The sequence below is a fragment of the Paralichthys olivaceus genome, chromosome 4, assembly GCF_024713975.1.
Source record: "Paralichthys olivaceus isolate ysfri-2021 chromosome 4, ASM2471397v2, whole genome shotgun sequence".
In the NCBI taxonomy this organism is placed as follows: Eukaryota; Metazoa; Chordata; class Actinopteri; order Pleuronectiformes; family Paralichthyidae; genus Paralichthys; species Paralichthys olivaceus.
Window position 1 is genome coordinate 10369744 of NC_091096.1, and position 24639 is coordinate 10394382.

The 24639-nt window shown below is 43.8% G+C and overlaps 1 protein-coding gene across 2 annotated transcripts in view; it reads right to left on the bottom strand.

Annotated features, from left to right (window-relative positions):
- The window catches only part of ptch1 (patched 1), a 51994-nt gene that overhangs the window by 14478 nt on the left and 12877 nt on the right, over positions 1–24639 (bottom strand). For both annotated transcript variants that reach the window (XM_069523649.1, XM_069523648.1), the window contains exons 3-16: positions 18882–19071; positions 18409–18478; positions 18231–18322; positions 16406–16604; positions 16145–16266; positions 13657–13804; positions 12231–12362; positions 11904–12059; positions 11488–11586; positions 10162–10287; positions 6634–6752; positions 5400–6063; positions 4330–4639; positions 2909–3051 (exon numbers count right to left, since the gene is read on the bottom strand). In XM_069523649.1, the coding sequence (XP_069379750.1) occupies positions 2909–3051; positions 4330–4639; positions 5400–6063; positions 6634–6752; positions 10162–10287; positions 11488–11586; positions 11904–12059; positions 12231–12362; positions 13657–13804; positions 16145–16266; positions 16406–16604; positions 18231–18322; positions 18409–18478; positions 18882–19071 (2570 nt within the window). The remainder of the gene's footprint in view (positions 1–2908; positions 3052–4329; positions 4640–5399; positions 6064–6633; positions 6753–10161; positions 10288–11487; positions 11587–11903; positions 12060–12230; positions 12363–13656; positions 13805–16144; positions 16267–16405; positions 16605–18230; positions 18323–18408; positions 18479–18881; positions 19072–24639) is intronic.

A 24639-nucleotide genomic window follows, 5' to 3' on the forward strand; every position in this document is an offset into this window, starting at 1 on the left:
TTTCATTTGCTGTGGTCCCTGTGTAGACTACGAATGGTTTGTCCCGCTCGGGGCCGCTACTTCCACCCTCCCGCGTGGAGGCAGAGGAGCGTAGCTTAGCATCGCTACCTCCTGAGAGGTAAAACCATTACAGCACACCGCTCTGTCACTCTCCCTTCTAGGAACCATAAATCCCTTCTTCACGGAGGCAGGGAGAGTTTTGGGGGTGCAGCTGGACTCATGGGGCTAGGAAGATGAAGGAAGGAGTAGGGGTGGGGGTTTCGACGAGGAGGGGTAGGGGGCTGGGGGAGAAAAATTGCTTGAGTTAGCGTAACAATAAAAAAAATTGGCTGGAGTCCCTGAGCACGTCTGTGTGCAGTTAACCTGGTTGTTAACACTGAAGGAAATGCCACCCAGCAAATGGAGTAGAGCTATAAAAATAACACAACATCTGTACAAATGTTGCTCACACTTGCTTCTCCTGACCCCTACGGGTACCCAGAATGCCAGGCGCCACAGACCGACCTGAAACCTGAGAAGAAAAGAGCCCTTGATAGTGTCAGTGCGGCCCTCCTTAGTACTTTTCAAACATCCAGCTCCTCCTTTCCTGCATACTCACCCCCTGTATTCACTCTGAATCTTTATCTTTCTGTAGCCTTGTTTTCAAAGCACACATGCTTGCACTAACATGGAGAACCAGCTTCCACATGAGACCCTGGCCTGGGACATAAGGAACGAATGGTCACCCGGCACAGGGAGAAATGTTAGCAGCGACAGATCAAAAGGCAGACCACCTCTGCATGGATCCGTGGAGTGGCATATCAAAATAAAACATCTAGCTTTGCAATTTGCCAGGTCTGGAAAAGATCTGGTCCTCATTTCGAGGCACAAAACAAAACAGCTACTGCTGTAAGTGCACACACAACAGACAAAAGGCAGAACGCACACTCAAAACATACACATGCACACATGGAGCTTCCTCAAAAGAAACCACGTGTTTGAGCTCCCCTCATTCAAAGAGGACACAGCAGTGGAGCACGTAGGGAGGGCGAGGGAGAGAGGAAGAGAGAGAGAGAGCAAGAGTGATAGCACGAGAGAGAGCTGGATTCCAGAGGGTCTGGATTGAATTTAACAGCAGGATATGCAACAACTGTATGTCTTCAAGCTGTCACGGGAAGCCCAGGCAGCTCTGCTGGCGGCCCCCACGCCTCACGGCATATACACTTCCCTCACATGCACAGGAAGTGATGTCGGAGGGCCGCACACCAGGTCTGCCTCGGCTTCCTGTTAGGCTAGTGGAAGGGGATGGGAAGAGTCTTTGTGATAACTGCAATGGAGCTCAATGAATAAGACGACATGCAAACACGACACACAACAACACATGTTGAATATCAATAAACACAGGACCCAGTGGAGTTATGTCAAAGTTCATTATCCTACTGGAAAATAATCTTGTTGTTGCTGGAATGTGGTTTATTTTGTGTTAAGTGTAGAAATCCCATCCAAGAATCTTATTTTCATAATTCTCCAGTTCCTTATCTTCTGTTTTCCCGCTGTTTCCTGCCAAAGAATGCAGCCATGCATTCATGTATGCTGTTATTTTAACCAACTAAAAACAGCATCATATCAGCTTCTCTCTTTTTTTCTCTCATTTCTTCCACGCTCTTTGTCATTCTCTATTTTTGGGGCATCTTTCGCTTGACATGGAAGAGACTTGATTTGATCTTCCACTAATTTCCTTTATTGTTGGATGTCAAAGACGGCTCCAACGCCTCACTGGAGACAGGGCTCACATCAACGGCTCAAATGTATCGACCACAATTAATCATTTATCAAATATATGCAACAAATGAAAATATGTTGCAACATTTTGTAATAATTTAAATTATTATTTCCCATGGGGCTGCAGAATCCAAGCTAATAATTTATGAACCCATTGGGGTCTATATGAATTTCTCTGTTGTGCAGTATTTATTTCAACCTCCCTTCTTCACGTACTACGAAGTATGGCTGGAGTCACAGACACACTGTCAGACTTAGAGGCTTGACACTTAAAGAGAGAGAGCCACTGCAAGGCCCCCACATACATGCACATCACACGCACAGAGGATAAATGGTTTAAATGAAGAGTTAATAGGTTTTTCAGAGGCAGACTGCAGCCCCGATGAGAGCTTTAAATTCCTGGGTTCGGTCAAGTCATCACTGAGTGAAGATGAAGACAGACAGACATAGAGAAAAAGAAAGACTAAGAAGAGGAATACAAAGAGACAGTTTTTAAAGCTGGAGCTGGCTCTTTCAGCCCCGATCACACATAACAAAACAGATATACTGGATGTTACAAAACCAGGAATTTGGTAGCAGGTGCCAGTACCTTAGAAACTCCCTGATTTTTGATACCTAATCAAAAAGACATTGAAAAAACAAGAGGCTGCTACACAATGGACCAACACAGAAATTACATTTCCCTTTAACATTTTCAACTCACACTGAATTCTCAGAACAAATCCAGATGCTTGACTTGCCTTTAAGGTGCTTAGATAGGTTTGAGGTGTTTCCTCCTTTCATTCAATTTACACATATCCATCGCAGTGCACCTCTTGCTGCACATGCATGTGTCATTACACATGCTGTTGTTATCGTTACTGTGTCTGGCTTCCTAAGCAGCAAATTAAACAGCACAGTATTGGTAACTAATTTCACACTGGCACTCTTTGTGATTGACTTTACTATGTGCATTCCTGTATTTTTTTACCTTATATTTTGTATTGTTTTAGTGGAGTACGTTCTTACATTTTGTATAGTGTGTTTTCTGCCTTATTCCTTGCTGCTCTATGATCACAAGTCTGTCCTCAGATGTCCTATCTACACTTTCACATACTGTAGCTTAACATTGAATCACATGGGAAAACTGAATTGAGCTTGAACGTACCAGGTTGAAGTTGAGGGGCTTTTCTCTGCGTCCTGTCTGCACCAAAAGCTTATACGCCAGGACGCCATCTTCAGAGCCATTCCTGTAGCTGTTGAGGGTGATGCGGCCGGCCTCCCAGTCCTTGTCAAACGCCTGCTGCAGACCTGCACGAAACCACAACCTGTTTATCCTCTGCAACTCCCTCATAAAGCCTGGTTCAAAACACAAACACATAATAACCCAGCACAGTACAGGAGAACATAATACAACACTGTAACTGCCTAACACCGACCCTATAATATTCCTGATTCATGAGGATGATAACGCAGTTCAATTCTCAATCCAAGAAACAAGACTTCAAAAGCCTAAAGCTGCCTTTGATTCTAAGCAATCATTAGGGAATATATCAGTAACACATGTCTCCTATTTCTATACTGCTCTCTAATCCATATGTGTATCAGCCCCGCCCCTCCCACTCTTCTCTCGGCTTTCCCCCAAGGCCCACGCTGTGGTCCGTCTGTGGGAGATGTTGTTATGGGTCTCTTGCTTGGCCTGTCTGGCTCCAATTTGTCCCACCATAGCAGAGAGCAATATCAGACACAGTTCTTTCTCTACCTCCGTCTCTCACCCACACACGCTCCATGCGGTTCCCAGCCAGCACATGCACACACACAGACACACTCACACACACCCCTTTAAATGAATAGCTGGTTGCTGGATATGCGCAAAATGCCTTATCTTGCCCAGAAGTTCCCATTCAGATACGCTTCAAAATTAAATGTCTTCTTCCTTGGGTCATGCTGCACCCCTCTATTAAATTTCAAGGAAAATAGTTTGGTAGTTTTTGTGTAATTCTTCAAACTAACACACAGACAAACATGGCCTCCTTGTTGAAGGTAGCCAGCACAAACAACAGTATTTGGTGTATTTCAGTGCCAGTGTGCAATCCCAGCATCATCTGCAACCATCTCCACTGCCAAACGCCCTCACACACTCCGTATTGCCAAAGCCTAAGTATAAAAACATGGCCTCCCACTTCGTCCTCCTCCATCAACTCCTCTTATGGAAGACACAAGTGATTTTAATCAGCTACTGTCAGTGTCCATTTTGCAATCCCACCTACTTCTGAACCCCTGCCCAACATCTTGTTTCTTGCAGATTCATGTCAAAACACTGAAGGAAATTATGATCTCAAAACCTTTTCAAGAGTAAAAGTAAATTATTTCCATGCCTGAACGATTCTGATTAGCGGCAGCAAACAAAGTATTAATAACAAAACTATCTCTTACTTCAGAATTTGAGCAACATTCAAATGATCTAAGACAGTGTCTGAGTCAGGTTGCTGCATCTGACTCACTTTATTGTCAAAAACAGACAAAGAGGTTGAGACCAAGTCCACTTTAAGTCTGTGGATGCTAATCATACATCAAGTTCAATTTCACCTTGCAGCCAGTCCCTGAAGTAGTGAAGCCACATGCGCGGCAGCTGCCCATTGTCTTCCTTCAGCACGTAGCGGACAGTGTGGAACCTCCGGTGGAGCTGGTGCAGCAGTGGCTGGTTCTTGGCATATTCGGTCCGCTGCGTCACCACGTACATATTGTAGAAGGAGAAGAACTTGAACTGGGCGCCGATGAAGTCGTACTCGCTGGTCTCCCTGGGCACGATATCCGTCAGCTCCAGGCCGTCCCTCACCTGGGTGGTCCCGTACAAACTGACGCCCAGCAGGCAGAGAAAGAGCATGATTACCACCACCTAGAGAAAGAGGGATGAGAATGGAGATTCATCAATGATAGCAGGGTATCTTCAACTTGCACCAATTACTGCTTTAAACCATGCAAAAATATGGAAGCATTCTCTGATGTGCATTTTAGCAAAATATTCCACAAGATGCACTGGAGGAATTTCTCACAAAACTTGGCAAAACAAAGGAGGTGCACATTTGAAATATTAAAGTAACTTATACTGTCTGTTTGTTTGTAAACTGTCTGATGACCACATCTGTGTGTTGACCCACAACAGATTGTTGTTGTACTAAAGTTACCATGATACCCCCCCCCCCCCCCCAAAAAAAAGTAAGAAAATAAGACCCAGGTTGTAAAAAGACATTTCTTTCCTTAACTCATTCACAATAATAGGGAGTACTGGATTAAGGCATCAGAGGAGTGCATGAAGCAATTTGGATAAATGGAGAAACATATGACAGAGAGATAAAAGGAACCAAGGTTTATTAATAAAGTCAAGCACAGGCCACCACATGATTTCAGTTCTGGAAGACTTTGAGAGAACTGGCCACCCACTAAACTGAGGTCCGACTGTGTGTGTGTGTGTGTGTGTGACTCAGATAGGACATGACCACAACTTCCAGCACAGTTTTTCTCTCGCTCCTTCATGTGCTCTGCTGACAAACCCTCCTGTTCACATTATCACCACAGTGAGTCAGCACAAACACACTCACACAGAAGCTCGTTCTCCATGTCTCTTTTTTACAAACACACACAGAAACTGAACTCACCTTGGTGGTGGGCTGCAGGAGAAACGGAGCATAGTGCTTCTCAGCAAAAGAAGCCAGGGTCCAGCGGGAGCAGGGAGGCTCGAGGCAGTGCAGGCCCAGCGAGGCTTCTCCAAACTGGGACAACAGGTTCCGTGTGGAGCTGTTGTTCTCCGGGCTCTGACCTGCTGACGAGGCCGCATCGCACTGATGAAGCGAGCTAGCAGCCTGGGCTGGAGGAGGAGGTGCGGGGTGATGATGGGGAAAGGTGGCAGGACCTCGGGACCCACCATTGCTCCGGCTCCCGCTATTGTTGTTGTTGAGATTGCTGCTGCTGCTCCGGTTGCCGTTGGTGTTGCTGCAGTAATAGTCACTTGTGTTGCTCCTGGTCTGAGCTGTACTGATGGGCTGCACAGAGATCTGGGATCTGGGCTCGGCTGTGGTGTAGAAGGCCTGAGTTCGGGGGTCATACTCTGTCCTTAGCTGCACTGTGGACTGCATGGTGATTTCAGTCTGCTGGGCAAAGCCATGGCTGCTGTAGGAGGGAGGAGGGCTACTGTAGCTTGGGGGAGGAGTGCGATATGTGGGAGGTGGGGTGCGATAGGACGGGGGAGGACTGTAACGACTCCCTTCCGCCCCATCCAGGTATGCCTGAGGCTCAATCTGGATCACACGATTGGCACATGGGCTGAAGAGATAAAGACAGAGGAGAAGCGTCAGAGCGTGAACTGTCAGAACGTACACTGAGACTAAACAGGGGGGAAATTCACACATACATCATCAGGTTTTGTGAAATAGTTCAGAACTCTCAATGTTATAGTATTCTGCAGAAGTTATAAGATGAACTGCATCTGCATCTCTTAAAAAAATGTGTTGTTGTTCTTCTCTCTGCCATCAGCAAGAAATATGGAGCAGAGACCCGGCAAGGGAAATTAATAGTGTGTGTGCACATCTGTACAGTCGCAGTGCCAGCGAGCATGCCCGGACTGGCAGGCAGACTGGTGGAGTTTAATAAAGACTGTGACAGATAAACAGACAAGTCTGTTTCAGAGCAGCCAGACAGAAACAGACAACTTAAGCAGTAATTAGGTTTTGACTGAGAGGGATCAAGTTGAAGATATTGCAGAGATAACTGTGTTATCATCCAATGTTAGATCAGAGATCAGAAGAAAACGTGAAAAGGGTTAATGAATGAACGGAGAACGCAATAACTTTCATTAGGAATGAAAAGAAAAAACGCGTTTGTGTGTGTGCACACCTATAGAAGCAGCAGAAGATGTCGAAACGTCTGTCCTCTCGACGGTAGAGGTCCATGCTGAGGATGGCAGGAAAGATGAGCAACACCATGGCAAAGTTAAACACCACAACCACTGCAGCCTGCAAGAAAAACAGAAAGAAAATCAGGCTATTTGATGGAAAAAGTTGCTAATAGCGAAGAGAGGGATTGGGCTGTTGATGTAGTCGTCTTTATATGATGGAAAATGATGGAAGAGACAAAGTAGGTGACACGATCTGGAGAAAAGTCTGGTGGGACAAAGTTTAAAGAAGGTGGGGCTTTAAAAAGGTGGTTAAATTAGAATAAAACACTGAGAGCCAAAGGTAAACACAAAACAAATGGTTTTCTAGACAAAACCTCAAATCATAGGGTAAAAATCTAATGTAATGTAAAAAGTATTTCTCCATTAATGTCTCTTCATCTCCGTCATTGTACCACTTATTATCTAAACTTTAAAAGTACCTTAAAACAACTCAATCTGAATAAACTGACTTCAAGACAAAACGCCTTTCAACACATTTTCAATTCCTTTCGAAACAAAAACTGAGTGAGTAGAGAAAAAGCAAGGCATCTGTGTGTGTGTGTGTGTGTGTGTAATAGAAGCCAGTACAGTGTTGTGGTTAAGTATTTGAAGGTGGTGCACTGGAGCAGGGGATGGGGGTTGGGGTTAGGTTGGGGCTCTTCCCAGAGTACAATCTGGATCTTGCGTGGTTGCCAGACCACTACACACACACACACACACACACGCAGGCACACACTCATACACAGACACACACTTACGTGCCAGACCACCCAAGGAGCCAGAGGCCCGCGGGCCTGAGGTGATGAGCAGGCGTTGTGGCTGTACAGACAACACACCCCTTACGCACACACACACACACAAAAAATGCACATACACACAAGTATCTGCCTCCAGCTTTTAAAAAAGTGTACACTCTCCTACTTAAACCACACCTAAACACCAACCAGACACACACTGACTCACACACACATCCTCACCCTCCCTCATTCCACAGCTCCGTACTCGGTCAACAAGAGAAATAATGTGAGAGAAAAGAGGTGAAGTTGGAAAAAAGCTTTGTAAGTAGAGTAGAACAATTAATTCTCAATTGGCCCACTAATGTCCAGACAGATACAGTATGGCTCCACTCACTCACTCTCTCACACACACACACACACACACACACACACACACACACACACACAGAGCGACCGCTAGCTGACCCCAGAGCGGGGAGATTTATCATCACATCTGTCCTCCGCGCATGAATGTGTGTGTTCCTGTGTGTGTTTTCGTGTTTTTATCTGGACAAGATTCCTTTTTTTTCTCTTGTTGATGGAAGGAAGAAAACGAGGGACATGACTGAGGCAGGAGAGAGAGAGAGAGAGAGAGAGAGAGAGAGAGATGAGACCACAGAGGGGTCGACAACAGGAAGTTTTTAATGGTGATAAAGAGACACGTGCACACAAACTAACACATCCCAGCATTGATGCGAGGCAGACAGATGAGCACCGCTGGTTGCAGCTGTAGTTGTGTGTGTGTTCCATGATAAAAGATGGGTATCAGCATGATCGTCTACCTCACCACGAGTCTGCCCTCCACCAGTCACAAAACCACAATTGCAAAGTATGCATGCTATGTGTGTGTGCTGTGCATGTGTGTGTGAAACGAGGCTGCGTGGATTAGACCCATGGGGTAAATGGATCATGTTTGACAGACTTGCGGTACTAAAGCCATCTATCCACACATGCTAATATTGTACTCAGTGAGGCGACATCTTGCCACACTGTGTGTGTGTGTGTGTTTGTGTGTCTGTGAGTGAGAGGATAGAGAGAATATTATTTTGCTCATCTACCACAGTGTATACAGTACTTACAGTACAATCAATCATTTAGGCAACAGCAAAGAATTAAAAGTATTAATAAATATCAATTTCCATACCTCCCTTTGATGAAATTGTCTATTTTCCATTGTTCTTATTGATTATGTTTGTTGACAAATATGTTTCATGATGATGGATTTAGCATTTTAGCTGCTGCTAGCTGACAAAAGTTTAATGGCAAAGTTTATTAGCTTAATTTATCTCTGCACTCTTGCTCAAGAGCACCTCAGTGCTGGTGAGTAGGAAACAGTTGAATTCCTTCGACTTCACCAAACTCTAAAATATCTTCTCAGTCCAGAAATCCTACTGGTGTCAACATGGATACCTAACCCGAGCCTGCTGGGTCCTGATGGACCGGACTGTGTTCAGACAGAAAAAACAAAAGTGATATTTGGGTCTGCACGCTGGCTGGGATGATTTTTTCACTACACTTGTCTGGAATCACGGAATAATGAACAATAACCATGTGTTTCAGTCACACTGTGCTGGGAACTGACACTGTGCTGCACACCTAAACATACTTTATATTAAATGCAGCAGCAGGAGGTTGAGAGAAATCTAACTGGAGAAAAAGGCATAACACTTTTTAAGAAAAGCATTAAAACAAATATGAATACAGCAGGCAGAGGATTTAATATGATGGCAACACCCTCCCTGAGTAAAGAATCTACAGACATATCCCAATTGGCCTAAACCAAACAATATAAATCCAACACTGACCCAATCACCATGCTCATTTCTCATTCCGCCTTTATTTGTTTGTATTGATGTTAATTATCTTTCTGTACGGTGTGAATCAGTGGGGCTGAGCGTTTGCATGAATTAACAAATGAGTGAATGTTGAAGGCATTTTGTCAGACTGACAGACGTCTCACTCTGTCCCAGTTTTCACTGTTCTGGTGACGTCTATAATTACTGACAGATGTGAGCAAAGTCAGAGCTACCCTCTGGATCCCCCCCACCTTCACACACACACACACACACACACACACACACACACACACACACACACACACACACACACACACACACACACACACACACACACACACAAACATAAACACAAACACACACACACACAAAGCTTGACCATTGCTTTTCAAACCTCTCACACAGATACTACAACTCTCCAAACTCACACATACATATGTGCATGAGGATATGGAAGCACACACACACACACACACACACACACACACACACACACACACACACACACACAAGCACACAAGCAGAGGGATTCAGTTACATGGACCTCAGCCACAATCTGGACAGACACCGGGCCCACCACTAAACAGCCTCCAAAAACGGGAGAGGGAGGAAGAGGGCTGGATGGACTTAACAAAACACACACTCCTCCCCACACACACATGCACACAACACACACACACACACACACACACACACACACACACTTACAGTTTGATGAATGAAATCAATAAAACTACGGTCTGAAGAAATCTGGAGCCAATGAGGACTGGAACAGGACTATTAGTGTGAGGGAGAGAGGCCCCACACAGCTGAACCCACTCTCACATATGTACACACACTTCACACACACACACGCGCACACACACTCGCACACACACACACACACACACATGCTCACTGACTATCAGGCATATACCTGCAGAGAAAAGGCTCGCAGCGCTGGGATGGGGATGAGGGCTGCCATGAAGAATGCTGTGACGTTACTGATGGAGGTGAGGGCCACGCTGGCCCCGGTCCTCTTCAGACACTCCCCCGTACGGTCCTGAAGGAGACACAGAGGGAGGCAGATGAAAGCAAATTGACGAAACTCTGCTCTTTGATCAGACTTTAGCCAAAGGCAAAACATGTAGCACTTGACATTATGTCCAATTATCATAATACTGATATGACTGACAGTGATCGCAATGTTTCTTGACGCCCTGAAGGACTTGGATAATCCACCTGGGCCTGTCTACAAGAGTGTGAAGAGGGGAGGAAAAGAAAGAGACAGTAAAATGACCTGCTACTTCTCAAAATAAATCAATTTTTAGTGAACTAATCGTGGCTGAACAAGTTCTTTTACCTATTTCTGACAATAAATAGTAGAGATAAGTATGCACACACCCCTGAAAGGTTTAGCGGTGACTGTATGAAGATTTGAGGACGTGCAGGACCACACAGGAAGTGTTTGCAGGAGTGTGCATCTTAGAGTGTGTGTGTGTGTGTGTGTGTGTGTGTGTGTGTGTCAGACAGGAGAGATCAGGTTCAGCTCTGTTTAGTTTTCATCTCAGCCACACAAAGGAAGCTGAGGGGATAAGGGAGACGAGGGCAGGAAGGGGGGAGGGAGGCTGGGGAAAACAAAAACAAGCAAATACATGCCCGTGTTTTCCCCCTCTGGAGATGAAATGTTATCCCCACACAACACACACAGGCACACACACTCACATGGTTGCACTTTATTTGCTTTATTGTGTCATTTGGAATAGTTGCGTTTAACTTGATGACAATACAAAAATACTTCATCTCATTTTATTAAACTACTTATTCTCATCTGACATGTATTTCAGAACCATTACTGATTATTTGTGTAATATTTATCCTGTATGTGTGTTTGTGTATGCGTCTGTGTGTGTGGGTGTGAAGCAGACCACAAAAATTCAGAGAGCTGGATCGTTAGCTCAAATTATGAAAGAAACTTTATGATTTATGATAAAGCTACAGTCAAAGAATAGAAACCAGAAGATTTGAAGACAAATGCAAATGATTTAATACAGACTGGAATGGTTGCTGTTCAGTTTTCAGAGAAAGGAATAAATGTGGAGATTAGATAAGCGCGTGTGTGTGTGTGGCGCACATGGGTTGTTTGATGCTACATCACAGGCACAGACAGGCTTTCACACATTCCTCAATGGAGGAGATAAGATAGCAGAGGGGCAGGAACATGGTGAGGAGGAGAGGGCGAGTGTGTGGGTGTTTGTCTCACCTCGAACGGGATCCTCTTGTTCTGTCCAGTTTCACTGAAGGCGTGAGCGAGGAGGAAGACGTCATCCACTCCTACTCCCAGAGCCAAGAAGGGCAGCACCTGTAGCGCACACACACAAACAAACTGCATGAGCACACCGCAAAGAGTAACTTAGTTTTGGATTCTAACCATAAATTACGACTGAAAAATATCCAGATCCTGTGAACTTGTGCCTTCATGTGATGTGGTAATAATCGGAAAACAAATTCCCGACTGGGAAAATTCACGCAAAGCCACCTGGCTGGTTTTTAATTTGTAAAACACTTTGAAAAGTTCTATGTAATTAAAATAAATTCTGAATTATTGTTTTAACTGTGAATATTCAGTCGGTCTTGACTTAAGCAAATGACCTGTCCTGTGGCGTGCTTGTGATTTACCTGCGTGGTTGCAGCATTGAAGGAGATGCCAAGCAGAGAGCAGAGGCCCAGGCCTGCTGCGACCGACAGTGTCACCAGCAGGACGCCCGCCAGCCCCACAGCGCCCTGAGACTTGGCACAGTCCCACCGCAGCATGGTCAGACACGCATAGGCCAGCTGGACACCAAGAGCAAATGTAGAATTTGTTTATTAATCAACATGTGTGTTTAAATCTTTATAAAGGACCTTTTACTTCCATCTTTTATCTGATGCATTTCTCAGATATAATAGAGATATATACTGTAGAAGTCTCGTATTTTTTTCCCAGTTAGAAAGCTGCATTCTCACCATCAGCAGGTATCCACTGGCCACGCGGATGACGCTAACGTCAGAGAAGGACTTGAGAATATCTTCCAGAGTGGTTGTGGTGAAAGACAAGACCTTCTGAGACGAATTTGCTGCCACGCTCTGCAGCACCGCCTGGAGACGGAGACAAAAAGAAACAGTGATGGAAAAACCTTTGGAATGCAAAGAACAAAGATGGACTAAATTATAACTTAATACAATACATCCCACAAAATGTGTTTAACAGTTGTATTCTACCATATCTGTATGGACGTGATGATTGCTGTAATTGTTGTACGGCCTATTGCTGGTGTTTGTGTGGAGTCCGAGTATTACGTTATTCCTGAAACCTATACAACGTATAAATCCACATTCTGCGTTTTAACACAGGCGACAGGCTGATCTTCTGATATTCCCTTCTAACATGACACGTAGCCTAAAATTACGACTTATTCTCGTAGTACTATGACTTTATTCTGATGATTCTGATTCTTTTTCTGCAAACATCTGATTTGTGGTAGAGTGTGTTGGATCTGCTTGTGTTGTTCCATTGTGGGAGGTTTTCAGTAGAATTTACAGAGAACCATGACCCATCTTCTCTCTCTCGCACTATCTGGGGGCAGACAGATGGCTTCAACATTGAACTGTAGTAACTGCTCAGTGGGGAGAAAAGCTGGCTGACACACATTAGAGAACGCACGCTACATCACACACACACACGCGCTTACACCCATGTAAGCACGTGTCAATCACCGATATGCAAGCACATAATATTGCAGACATGCCAAATCTTTCATAACACAAACACACACACAAATGCTTTGGCTTCTTTTACTTCTTTACCCCAACTGCCATTGATGAAAAAAAACTCTGTATCTTAACCATCACAACTCTTTTCTATCAGCGACTCATGGGCCCCAAGATAAATGGTGCGCACACACGCATTTGTATTCACACACACATATACGCTCACACACACACACACACAAGGTCACACCATGTCGAACAGAGGTTGGGGCCCTCAAAACAAAGACCAGATGATGTCACACGTGAGCCACCAATGGGGCCACAGCTGGGAAAGCGATTGTGTGTGAACTTTTGAGCGCGTTTGCATGTGCGTCTGTATGCGAGTACGAGAAAGAGAGAGAGAGAGAGGAGAGAGAGAGAGATATCCAGCTCTCTGTTAATGTATTCCAGACATGCTCTCCATGTTGCTCTGTCGCTCCTCTCTACTGAGCAGTGAGAGAGAAGCTTCAGCCCTTTACCACACACCAACAGTGGTTCTAGTATCTATCAGGGGCCCAGGTTTTGGATGGGGCCTTTCCATGTTCACCTGTATCCGGCCAGTGATTTACAGTGTGGTTGTAGAGGATTTAGGGCAGATCCCCACCCCCCCGTTTTCTTTCTCTTTCTTTGTTGGCCCCCTCACCTCAGAGTATTTTCGCTGCCAGGCTTCCAATATGGCTGCTGCCTTCTCCTCGTTCCAGTTGATGTGGGAAACCTCTTCGTAGCCCCGAAAGTGCTCGAACATCTGCTTGGGAGTCATCAGCTGGAACATGGTCTGCAAGGCCTGGGCACTGGGAAGATGGGAAAAGGGAGGAAAAAGAGGGGGAACAAAAAAAAAAGAGGATTAGATGAGGTGCAAGACAACATCAATTTTACTTGGGAACGTCCATGAGGAACACAAAACCAACAGGGGGATGAGAGAAGCAGGGAGGAATGGAATAACACCAGAATATTAATCCTCCATGAAGACCAGAAACTAAAAATGGAGTTTAATTTCTAAACCAGAGGTCCCAGTACAGAGAGGGCTCTAATTTAACCAAGAAGGAAAAACGAAATTCATCAAAACCACATCATCTGGAGCACATTGGAGAACAGTCATCATAAACAGTGGTGTGTTAAGACCACCTGCTGCTTAAGCATAATATTGTTCCATCTGATTTGAATGTTGGTCCCTGAATAAATTTGCCCACAGCCATGAAACGTGCTCCATTTGCCAGACACTGCGCAGCAGAAATATCCACATGTTAGAGAGATTAGAAATAATCATAATTAGGCAACAAAATACGTATTTTGACTTTTCTGATTGCGGCATTAATTATTAAGTCCCAAAGTGACATATTATAATTGTTGTTTTATAATAATCATACAAACAATGATTTGCAGCTATAGAACATTGAATGAGGAAATATATATCACAACTTCAGGATAATATTTTTTTTTTGGACATGCAATCCGAAAAACATTTTTGCTTTCACATGAAGAATGTAGCAGGAGATTGTCCAGTTCAGTTTTACCTGCTGCGTTTTTGTCTGCCCTTATCTCCAAAAACTCTGGAATCTCATTGCCTTTCCAAGATTACATCTTTGCCGGCGTCTTCTACATGTACTGTACAATTTTCTTGACATTGTCCTGCTGTGTTCTCACATGGGCTCATTTTCTGGTCATTCTACAAGGGGGCTGGTTCTAGTTCCAGAAAATGTTTGCATTCACACATTCAGCCCGTCTAGAAAATTTTGGGCGTATGTCCGGACTTCAGCTTTCTAGTCTATTATTAACAATATTAGTGCTTCATTTTCTGTCTTCAACCCCATCACAAACCTAAACCAGAATACAGTGCACAGAGACGCAGACCTTACATTTCCCTATTCACCTATATATTATCCAGTAATATCCACACCAGAATATGTACTGACAAAAAAAGATTACTGACTGAAATTGATAGTGACATAGGAAGATGCAGATCCCATAAAATAAGCGTCCGATTCGGATCTGTGAGGTTCCTGATCTTGTTCCGAATGTTTCCCAAGCTCATGGTGTCGAGTGCAGTGAGGAATTCACAGCCTTCTTGTGCACATTAGGACGGCATTAAGCAACGCAACTGATTAGTCATTAACTAATGACTCTGGACGTGAGTGCAGCTAAAGAACAGTGGTTAAGTCAGTCTACCTATTTTCCAATCATCAAATTTTACGAACCACAGGAGCAGACGTTAGCTGCTCGTTCTCTTTATGAATGTAATCTCTGTAATATTGTGATAATCACGGTAATGGTGGCAGTTAGTAAACAAGATGTAGAAATTTTGTGCCAGCAGTAACAGCCCAGTGGACGGAGCCACTAAACCGCACACACACACACACACGCAGGCAGGCAGGCACGCACAGACACCCTAATGACCCAACCTTGCCAGGAAAAAACACGACCACAAAACAAACAACGCACCCCACTGTACTCTGTGACCAGAATGTGTGTCATTGTGTGTGTATGTGTGTACATGTATGTGTGTATGCACCATCCAACTGCATTTTAACATTAAAATAAATGGTCCGTTACTAAAATATTGGATAATTTGGTCTGCTTTCCTCTGTTAAAGGAAGCCTCCTATTACTTTATTACGTGTATATTTTTAAAAAAAACATGTATAATACAGTAACTGACTGAATGTAGGTGTTCTGTATGGAGGATATAGAGGTTATTGCACACATAAACCTGAGTATACTACATGACCATAGGTAAACCATATAATCTTAAAGCTTTGTCTTGGTGCTTATGCTGGAATTAAGATCATTTACCTGAAATCATTGTATATTTGGACAAACTAGGCAGGCAATAGATCACTCTGGGCATATGTGTCTGTGTGTGTGAGTGTGTGTGTGTGTGTGAGTGTGTGTGTGTGTGTGAGTGGGCACTGTCCAAGCAGAGCAGCCAAAGCTGAGCAGGAACAGCTGGAGCTCTAAGATTTCACTGGAATCTGCTAATGAGTGCAAGATTTACAGCACACGGCGCACACGCATGCATGCATGTGCAGTTTCGGAGAGTGTAAAAGAACAAAAACACACACACTCCAGAATAAGCGCTGCAGCGATGGCAGCAGTGTTTATGAGGGTGTGCATGTGCAAGTGTGGGTATGTTACCTGAGCAGGGGTCCACTGCCGTTCTTGGTGGTCCCTCCTACGATCAGTTCCTCCTGCCAGTGCATGTACTTCCTGGACAGACCATGGCAGCCACCGTTCAGGGCCCGCGCCACATCCAACGGCTGGAGCAATAAATGCAGCACGCCAGAAAATAGTGTAACTGTCAGCAGCTGATTATATTTTGTTTTACTAAAACATTTATGTTTCATATTTTAACACGCGTATTCCCAGTTAAAAGCTTGAGCATGCATGCGTGCCTACCTTAGTGGAGTTCTTGTTGGGCGCGGTGAGGGGGCAGTCGGGGTCAGCAGGGTTCAGACAGGGTCTATCCATGTAGCCGTGTCCCACGTCTGCCTTTTCCAACATATCCTCAAAGGCTTCCACGGGGAAATTTTCCCTTCTCAAGTCTTCAAGGAAGTCTTTAGGGTCAAAGTTGGTCCACTGAAGAGGGTCTTTTCCTCTGCACAGTTAAAAGTAAATAGGAAGAAAGTTTAACCATGACTCCAAGGATGTGTATTTGTACTTTTAGCTACCATCCATCCAGCTCTGATCAGTTTTGGTCACCACCTGGAAGTGGTTTTGATTAGGGATGAAATAGTTACTGGTTTTAAGATAAATTGAAACCATTTTAATCATTAGTTACCGTGATGACCGTAGTGATTTGCTTGATACTGTCCAGTATCACCATAATAGCAAGTCTCTAAGCACAGGCGCAGCAACATTGATCTGTTTTATGTAGTGAAGGCATGGGGCCAGGCAGCGATGGCAGGAGAGCTGCTAGAATCCACTGTTATAATAACAATAATAAAAGTAAAAATAAAATAAATTACATTCTCAAACCATTTCATTTCTACTTTCGACTGGTTTGTGAAGTTGATGTTTACTTTGATTGGTATAATTATCACAACCAACAAAAAAGATCCCAAACAAATGTCACTTTTATCAGTTTTCTGGACAGTTTGTGTTTGCTACCCACTTGTTTCATTAGACACTCCAGCTGATAACAGCTTTGTAAGCAGGGACAGACATAATGTGTTGAAGTGTCAGTTGCACTTATCAACCCACATTTACCCTCCGACTTTCCCTCCAGTCCAATTTCTGAGAGCAGAAAATAATCTCTTTCATGCTAGGTGACAAAAAGCAATAAATGGAGACCAATTCCCATCATGCAATATGGCACAGTGCTAAATTCCAGCCCCAAACTGGTCGTTGTCCCTCTATGCTCTCTCTGCCTCACACATTCCAATCTCTCTTTCTCTGAATCTCTCTCTCTCTGTGTCATTCAGACTACATTGTATGTGCTTAACCAGGCTTGGGTTATTATTCCCAGCCTCCCAACCAGAACATAGTAAAAACCTTATCTTCCATCCGAGACCAACGGGGGCAACACACACACACGCGTGCACACACACACATGTATATCCACATACTTTAATGACAGTGAACCAAGCTGATGCACTTTTACACATCGAAATAATATGAGTGTGCAGTGATGGCAATGTCACACACACACACACACACACATGCAGAGGTACAGGTCTGCTGAGTATTACTGTAGCAGCAGGCCATTAGCAACAGAAGGGCCAGACAATGATGTGAGGCCCAGGGCTGGAGAGAAACTATCGCCAGCGATACGCATGCCAGCAACCACTACAATAGAGCCTTCAGAGGGGACGAGTTCAGGACACACACACACAAACTTGTTCATCTGTGGTGTCTCTTTGGACGGGTTGAGCGTGTTTGGGTAGCTTCTACTTAAGGGGTAAAAACAAGACTTAAGAGTTCCAGCTTCTCACTCCCTCTGTCTTGAAAGCAATGTGAAAATACATGATACTGTTACCATATACACTATATTCCATAAGCACACATGAGCTCAGTGTTTAAGATCTTACTGTCCCCACACGTCATTTTAGTCAGTTTGACAACAAGCCTAGGAAAAACCTACATGTTCCTGATTTCATCATTTGACTTAATGCTTGAAAGAAATTGGATAATTGAATGAAATGCTGTGTTGGTATGTTGTGACTGTGCGGACACATCATAAAGTAATGATTTTATATGGTAGAAAGGTGTTTTGCCGACTTACGGGAGATAGACTATCCCAGAATGGAGCTTGGATCCCTCCCAGAAACAGTCCAGAGGGGTGATGATGAGGCAGGGATGTAGATTTTCTATGATCTAATTGGATCAACAAAAGAGACACACATTAGTGGATGTGGAAAAATTCCATATTCAACGAGTTTGAATACTAAAATGCATCTTACCTGAGCCATAAAATGAGTTTCCGTGACAAGTTCTCCTGATTTGTAGCATAAATTTTCTAATTTCCATGGTCTGAAAGGAGAACAAGAGTTTCTGTTTAGTTTGTGTTCTGTCAAATTTAAGACTCAGAGCCCATCAGACAAGAATTTCAAAAGATTTTAATAAATCTATCATCATGAAGTACTGAACACACCTGATACACATGGTGTGTATCTGTATACTCTGCATACATGCACATACAGTGAATGAGATGGACAAGCAGCTGATAATATAATAGAATGGAATGCAATATAAATAATAATATAAGCCAACCAATGTGGTATCTTTGACACAGTGTCAACAGAAAATTATTATTATAAGCTTCACACATTTGCTGCACACTTATTTGACTTTGAGACATATTTGTGAGGAACTGTCCAGAGCAGGAAAACAGGGGCTTAAATTCAGATAAACAAGAAGCATAAACTCATGTCACCTGTTATAAAGGTAAACATGAACTCTGCTGGCTCGCATCGCTGACTCCAGGTGCTGCAGGAGTGCGTCCACCGTTAGTACGCTGGCTCCCTCCTCCCGCGGCGTCTGGATCATCAACTGAGGGTTAAACATGGATTCTTCGCCGATCTTCTGCCGCGTGTACCTCAGTTCCTGGTTCACACGCCCGCCAACTGGACAAAGAAAACATTTGCACATTTGAACCCTCTGTGCACATATTTAAACACAATCACTTTCGATATTGTCAATAATTTTCAACTTTTTACATAAGAAGTAAACTGATTTTAACATCCATGTCCCTTTGCATCCAAAGGTTGATTCCACTACAAGAAGACACTGAAGACTCACAGAGGTGTTGAGAAAATCTTTAGTAACAGATCAGTAATGCAACGTGAAAGGGGAATTAGGAAAAACATGCCCCTAAGTCCTTCTAAGTATTTAAGTGAATTCAAAACATTATTAAACTATTTTAGGTTGGTTTTGAAAAAAATATTCGGTTAAGTTTAGTTTGTTTCATACATTAAGAGATGTTAAGAACAGAAACCAGGGCTACACATATCAACGTCCATGATGGTCCTTAATGTAAAGACAGCACTGATGCAGGATGTAGGTGTCTAGTCGACATCATACTATCATTACCCCATATAACAAATACAAATATAAAGTATTTAACCTTTCCTAACTCTTTTCATACAGTTTTATTATACACCCACACATAACTTTCCACAAGATGACCACACACACACACACACACACGCACAAGCCGCATCATGTGCTTAAACATCTGTGACTCAAGATGTGATCCTTTGGATCCAAACCTAAATACGTCTCAGCCTGGCCACAACTTTATCAGACTTGTATCTGACACAAAGGCACGTTGCTTACAGGGAGCTCGTACCAGTGCGATGCCAAACATCCCAACCCCTCTGAATCCAGACATGGAACATCACTTCAACAAATCCACATTTCACAGAATCAGCTCAACGCTTCGACTCAAATTTGCTAACAAGTCCGCAGCTCCAGACCACATTGACTGCATGTGTGTGTGACTGTGTGTCTGATAAAGAGAGAGAGGCTCTCTTCCAGGCTTTGCTCCCAGTATCGTGGTGGGACTAAGCCCTGTGCGTGCGCTCTAAGCTCTCAGCTAGCCTGAGCTACAAAAGCAGCCTTTCAGGCCCTTTAGCTGCCCTGCCCCACCCCAGCACAGGGAAGGCAAGTCTGGCAAAGTCTCTGTCGCTCACACACACACTCAAGATACCGTGAGCAATGCTTTAAACATTCAGTCAAATTGACGACAAAAAAGTGGTCCACAAATTTTATAAGCAAAATAAAAGTGTGTGATTTGTTTTTTTCTTTTACATGTATCAGACTTGATTAAGCCTGAGATGTGTGTGTGTGTGTGTGTGTGTCTGCATCCCTTAGTTCAGTCTATGTATTTACCAGCAAATTATTTGACCTTCCCATCATCAGTGACTGCACCTTCTTCTTCTTCTTCCTTTACTAGCTCAAAAATGCCCAATGCGATGGCTAACTGTGTGAAAAATCTGTAACCTTTTATCACAACTTAATCCAATTTAACAATTCTGTTCGATTCATGCAACAGCAGGCATAGATTGTATATTTCTCAGCCCATTGTAATGGCATTAAAGTTGAACATAAGCATGCCTGTTCTGCTGGGCTGGACCACCCAGTCAGACCAATGGAACGGCAAGGGAGGGGGTCATGTCTCGGGGCATTAGGAAAACACACTTGATTTCTTTTTTTCTGGACCCAAACAGCATTACCATCTGATCCTGTCTGAAGGCATGTTTATAATACTCATCATTAATAGCAGGCCCGGGCTAACTGGAGCGACATGCTTTCTACTGCCAGGCCAGATACACAGCTACATTACACCAGCACTCCCTTCAAAAAGGAGCACGCATGGAACTGATTTAGATCCGACGCACGCTGACAGTGCACTAACAAGTCGACTTGTCTGGCACACTCAACGCTCGGAGGCAACGCTTGCCCCGGGGCTGAATTTAATCGCAGTGTCATAGCAGAAACATGGGATCACAGGTAGAGAGAAAGAGGTTTGCTATTTTCAGCCTCACCAGTGAGGAGATGAGGAAAGGTCTGATTGAAAAAGCGCGGGAGGGCCATGCTTGTGTTTTCTCTCCAAGTTGCGGGCTGCCACCCAAAGACCTGAAGTGTACAGCGAGTAGCGAGGAATGGGACAAGTCAAAGGAATGCACTCTCTCTCTACAGGAAACAGCACATTACGGCGTCAGGCCTGGAGAATTCCACACTTCACGAGGTTACAGCGTTTTGGGGTCAACACTCACACAGCCTCGGGGTGAAATTAACACCCCAGCTGGACCGAGAAAATATACGCGAGTGTGTACGTGTGTGTGTGTGTACACACAGCTGTGTTTCTTCAATGACACATATTCCCATATTCCTTCTCCTAAGAAAACTGGTTGACCCCGGCATGTGTTGATATCTTGAAGGTGTCCCGCTCCGGGCTCAGCTGCTGTGACCTAAGACAAAGTGTCACTGACTTTAAAATGCAATGTCCAACCTTCGCCACCGTCACCTCATTCAACAGAACATTTATCTGATTCTTCTTTTCAACAAAGCCTGTGTGATGTTACCTGAGCGCAGTAACTTACGCATTACTCTGATCAATGGCCAGAAATGTTCAAATTTGGGCTGAGGATACTTTACTTTATGATTATTTTCTGATGCATCATAGACCAACTGAATTATCAGTTCATTGGAACAATAATTGGTTGTTCGATTATAGATATGGTTGGTATATGAAGCCCTGAATCCGCTATTTAATTGGTCATATAGACAGACTCTGGCTTCTATCAGTAATATTTGTTACACATACAACTCATAAGTGTTATTCAATGTTTTTTATTTGCATGTATGTATGTTTCAATGCCAGCTTAAGCCTGACACAAGTATAAGATGATGAAGAAGTACAAGAAGGAAGTATGAGGGAGAAGAAGGAAGAGCAGGGGTAGGAGTAGAAGAAGACATAGAAGTACAAGTACAAGGTGCAGGAGTAGAGGAAGAAGAAGAAGGAGTTGACGTGGAAGAAGAACTTTTAAGAACAAGAAGAAAGGCAGAAGCAAAGACGGAAAACGTAGAAGTAGAAGCTGAGGATGAAGGAGAGAAAGTATTGGAAGAAGTATAATAAGTAGAAGAGGGAGCAGAAGAAAGAGTCAAGGTCTAACCACAAGTCAAAGAGGTATAAGAAGGAGAAGCCGTTATTAAAGGAGTAGAAGTACGAGGGAAAAAGTAGATGACAAAGACGTAGAAGAGGAAGAAGAAAAAGTAGAAAAAGAAGGAATAGAAGAAGTAAAAGAAGTAGAAATACTCCAAAGAGACATAGAAGTGGGCTAGAAGAAGAAGGCCAATGTGTGTCACTGTATTGGAGCCCTCAGTGTGGGTATTCAGCATGTTGCATAACATTAACCCCTGGTCCCCCCTATTCTCAAAGTAAGGGAACGGGAGGCGGCGGGACCCAGGGAGAGAAAGTAGGTTTCTAAGGAACTGACATCACCCCCTTCCCTCCTTTCAATTCTGAACTCCCCCCCTCCCCTTTATTCTCTCATTTTCTCTCTTTGGTCTATTCAGCTCTCCTCTGTGATTGGCCAGATCATGATGGCAATCAGCCCGGCCTCTCTGTCAAAGCCAGCCCGCCCCCCCTCTTCCCTCGCCAACTCTCTCTTCTCTTTTCCATGCGATACATAACACCCCACCCCCCCGCACATCTCTTACGCCTGACGACGGAAGCATCTCGCACTTTCACGGAAAACACAGATCCACCGATGGCAAACAACTCGCACACACCTTGCTAATAACGTACATACAATCGAACACCTGACAGAAAGAGTAAGGACAGCATCTCTGCAGGGAAATATTTGCAAAGCGTAACAAGCGATGAATAGATATTAAAAATGACTTCCCTCCCATTAGCAGGCCGAGAATCAATTCGAGGCCCCTGCGACTTTCACCACAGACAACACAAGCCTGATTTATTACTTATATTTCAACATACAAGCAGTTAAAGGGACCACTGATTCATCTGTGGGGACCTTGTGAAAGCATGATGAATATACTGTTGTGCATGTGGCTACACAAAACCTTTGCTCTGTGTGTGTGTGTGTGTGTGTGTGTGTGTGCGCGCAGACAAAAGGATTAGCTGGATTAGGCCCCCTCTCAGCTGGGACCCCTGTGGTGAGGAGGAAGCCCCCCAAAACCAGGTCATCGTTCTGCCACCAAAGTTTACAGCGACTGCCTGTAGCCTATACGCCCCCCCATACCTTAAACATCTACAGGAGGATATGAGGTGGAGTGAGCTGAAGAGAAGACAACATTTGTTTTGCTTGTGAGATGTATCAGACATTATGGACAAGAACATTTTCAAAGTAAAGGGACTTAATGCATGTGTTCGTTTTCATCATAAAGTGGTGGTGTCACATTAATTCATATGAAACTTGTTGCGTGCATACACCCATTAAGGCATCAGGCAACGGTCATCTTAAATTCAATCAAGCTGCACCACTTACCTAAATACGCCAAATATTGCTATGTTATAGAAAGTGAAATAAAATTTCTGCACCAAAATTAAATGGGTTCTTCCCTGAATCATACCACATCCTTGATGGAGAGCTAATAAAGGGTATCATAAGGACAATCAGAAAACTGCAAATGCTGAGACTGAGTTTTATTACTAATGTACAAAAGGCACAGATGTGCGGGTTGCATTATAAATCCGAGATGCATGAGTCCTTCTCTCATTCAGTGTCAGGTAAAGCATTTCATAAGTATATAGAGAATATCCAAATAAAAACCTTAAGACACGTCTGCTTATACTCGGACTACTACAAATTACTACTGAACTATAGATGTGCTTTTTTGGTTCTATTTTCTCAAAGGTCTCTAATTTGGCTTTGCTTCATCTCTATTGGTAACTCTGTTCATCTATTCAGGTAGAGATTACCCCACCTCACTGTTAACACCCTTTCTTTTGTCCCTCGTCTTCTTCATTTACTTCTCAGCTGCCACCGCCAATCACCTGACAGAGCTTTGATCGCTGAGAAAACCCCACCTGTTGCCTCCTCTCCCTCCGCTGTTCATCTGCTTCTGCCTCCTACCATCTGCCGTCACTCAGCGTCCGTCCCTCACTCGATCTTATCTGTGGGATTTCCCTGCCAAGTAAATATCTGCTGTTCCACACTGTTGCTACTATGTCTTCATGGGCCCAACTCTGAGGAACTGTCAACAATTGTTCACCATGATGCAATACTGAGAACTGATTGTGTGAAGATGGGATGTGCATATCACTTCTAACTATGATCCCAAAAGTTCAGACAACTAGGTAACAAAATTCAACCACTCTTTCAATCTCTTGTGGTAGTTTTATATTCACCCACGAGCAACATGAGCAGAATTTTCTAGAATCAGGGAAATATCTCAAGCCTTTAAACTGCCGAGTGAATGATTTTAGCCCAATTTTCGGCTCACCAACAAATTTGGAAACTTACAGACAAAAGCACCAGATCAGAGCCAAATAGGCATTTGATCGGCAGTCAGCAACCGTTGAATCTGAACTCTTCAAAGATGTGACTTCTAGATGGCTAAATATCAAAATTGTGTCATATATTACCCCCCTGTCACCAGACTACCTATCATAAGTCAGGTATTGTGAACTTTTTCCGACGACTTTGACGATTGTGTTGTCG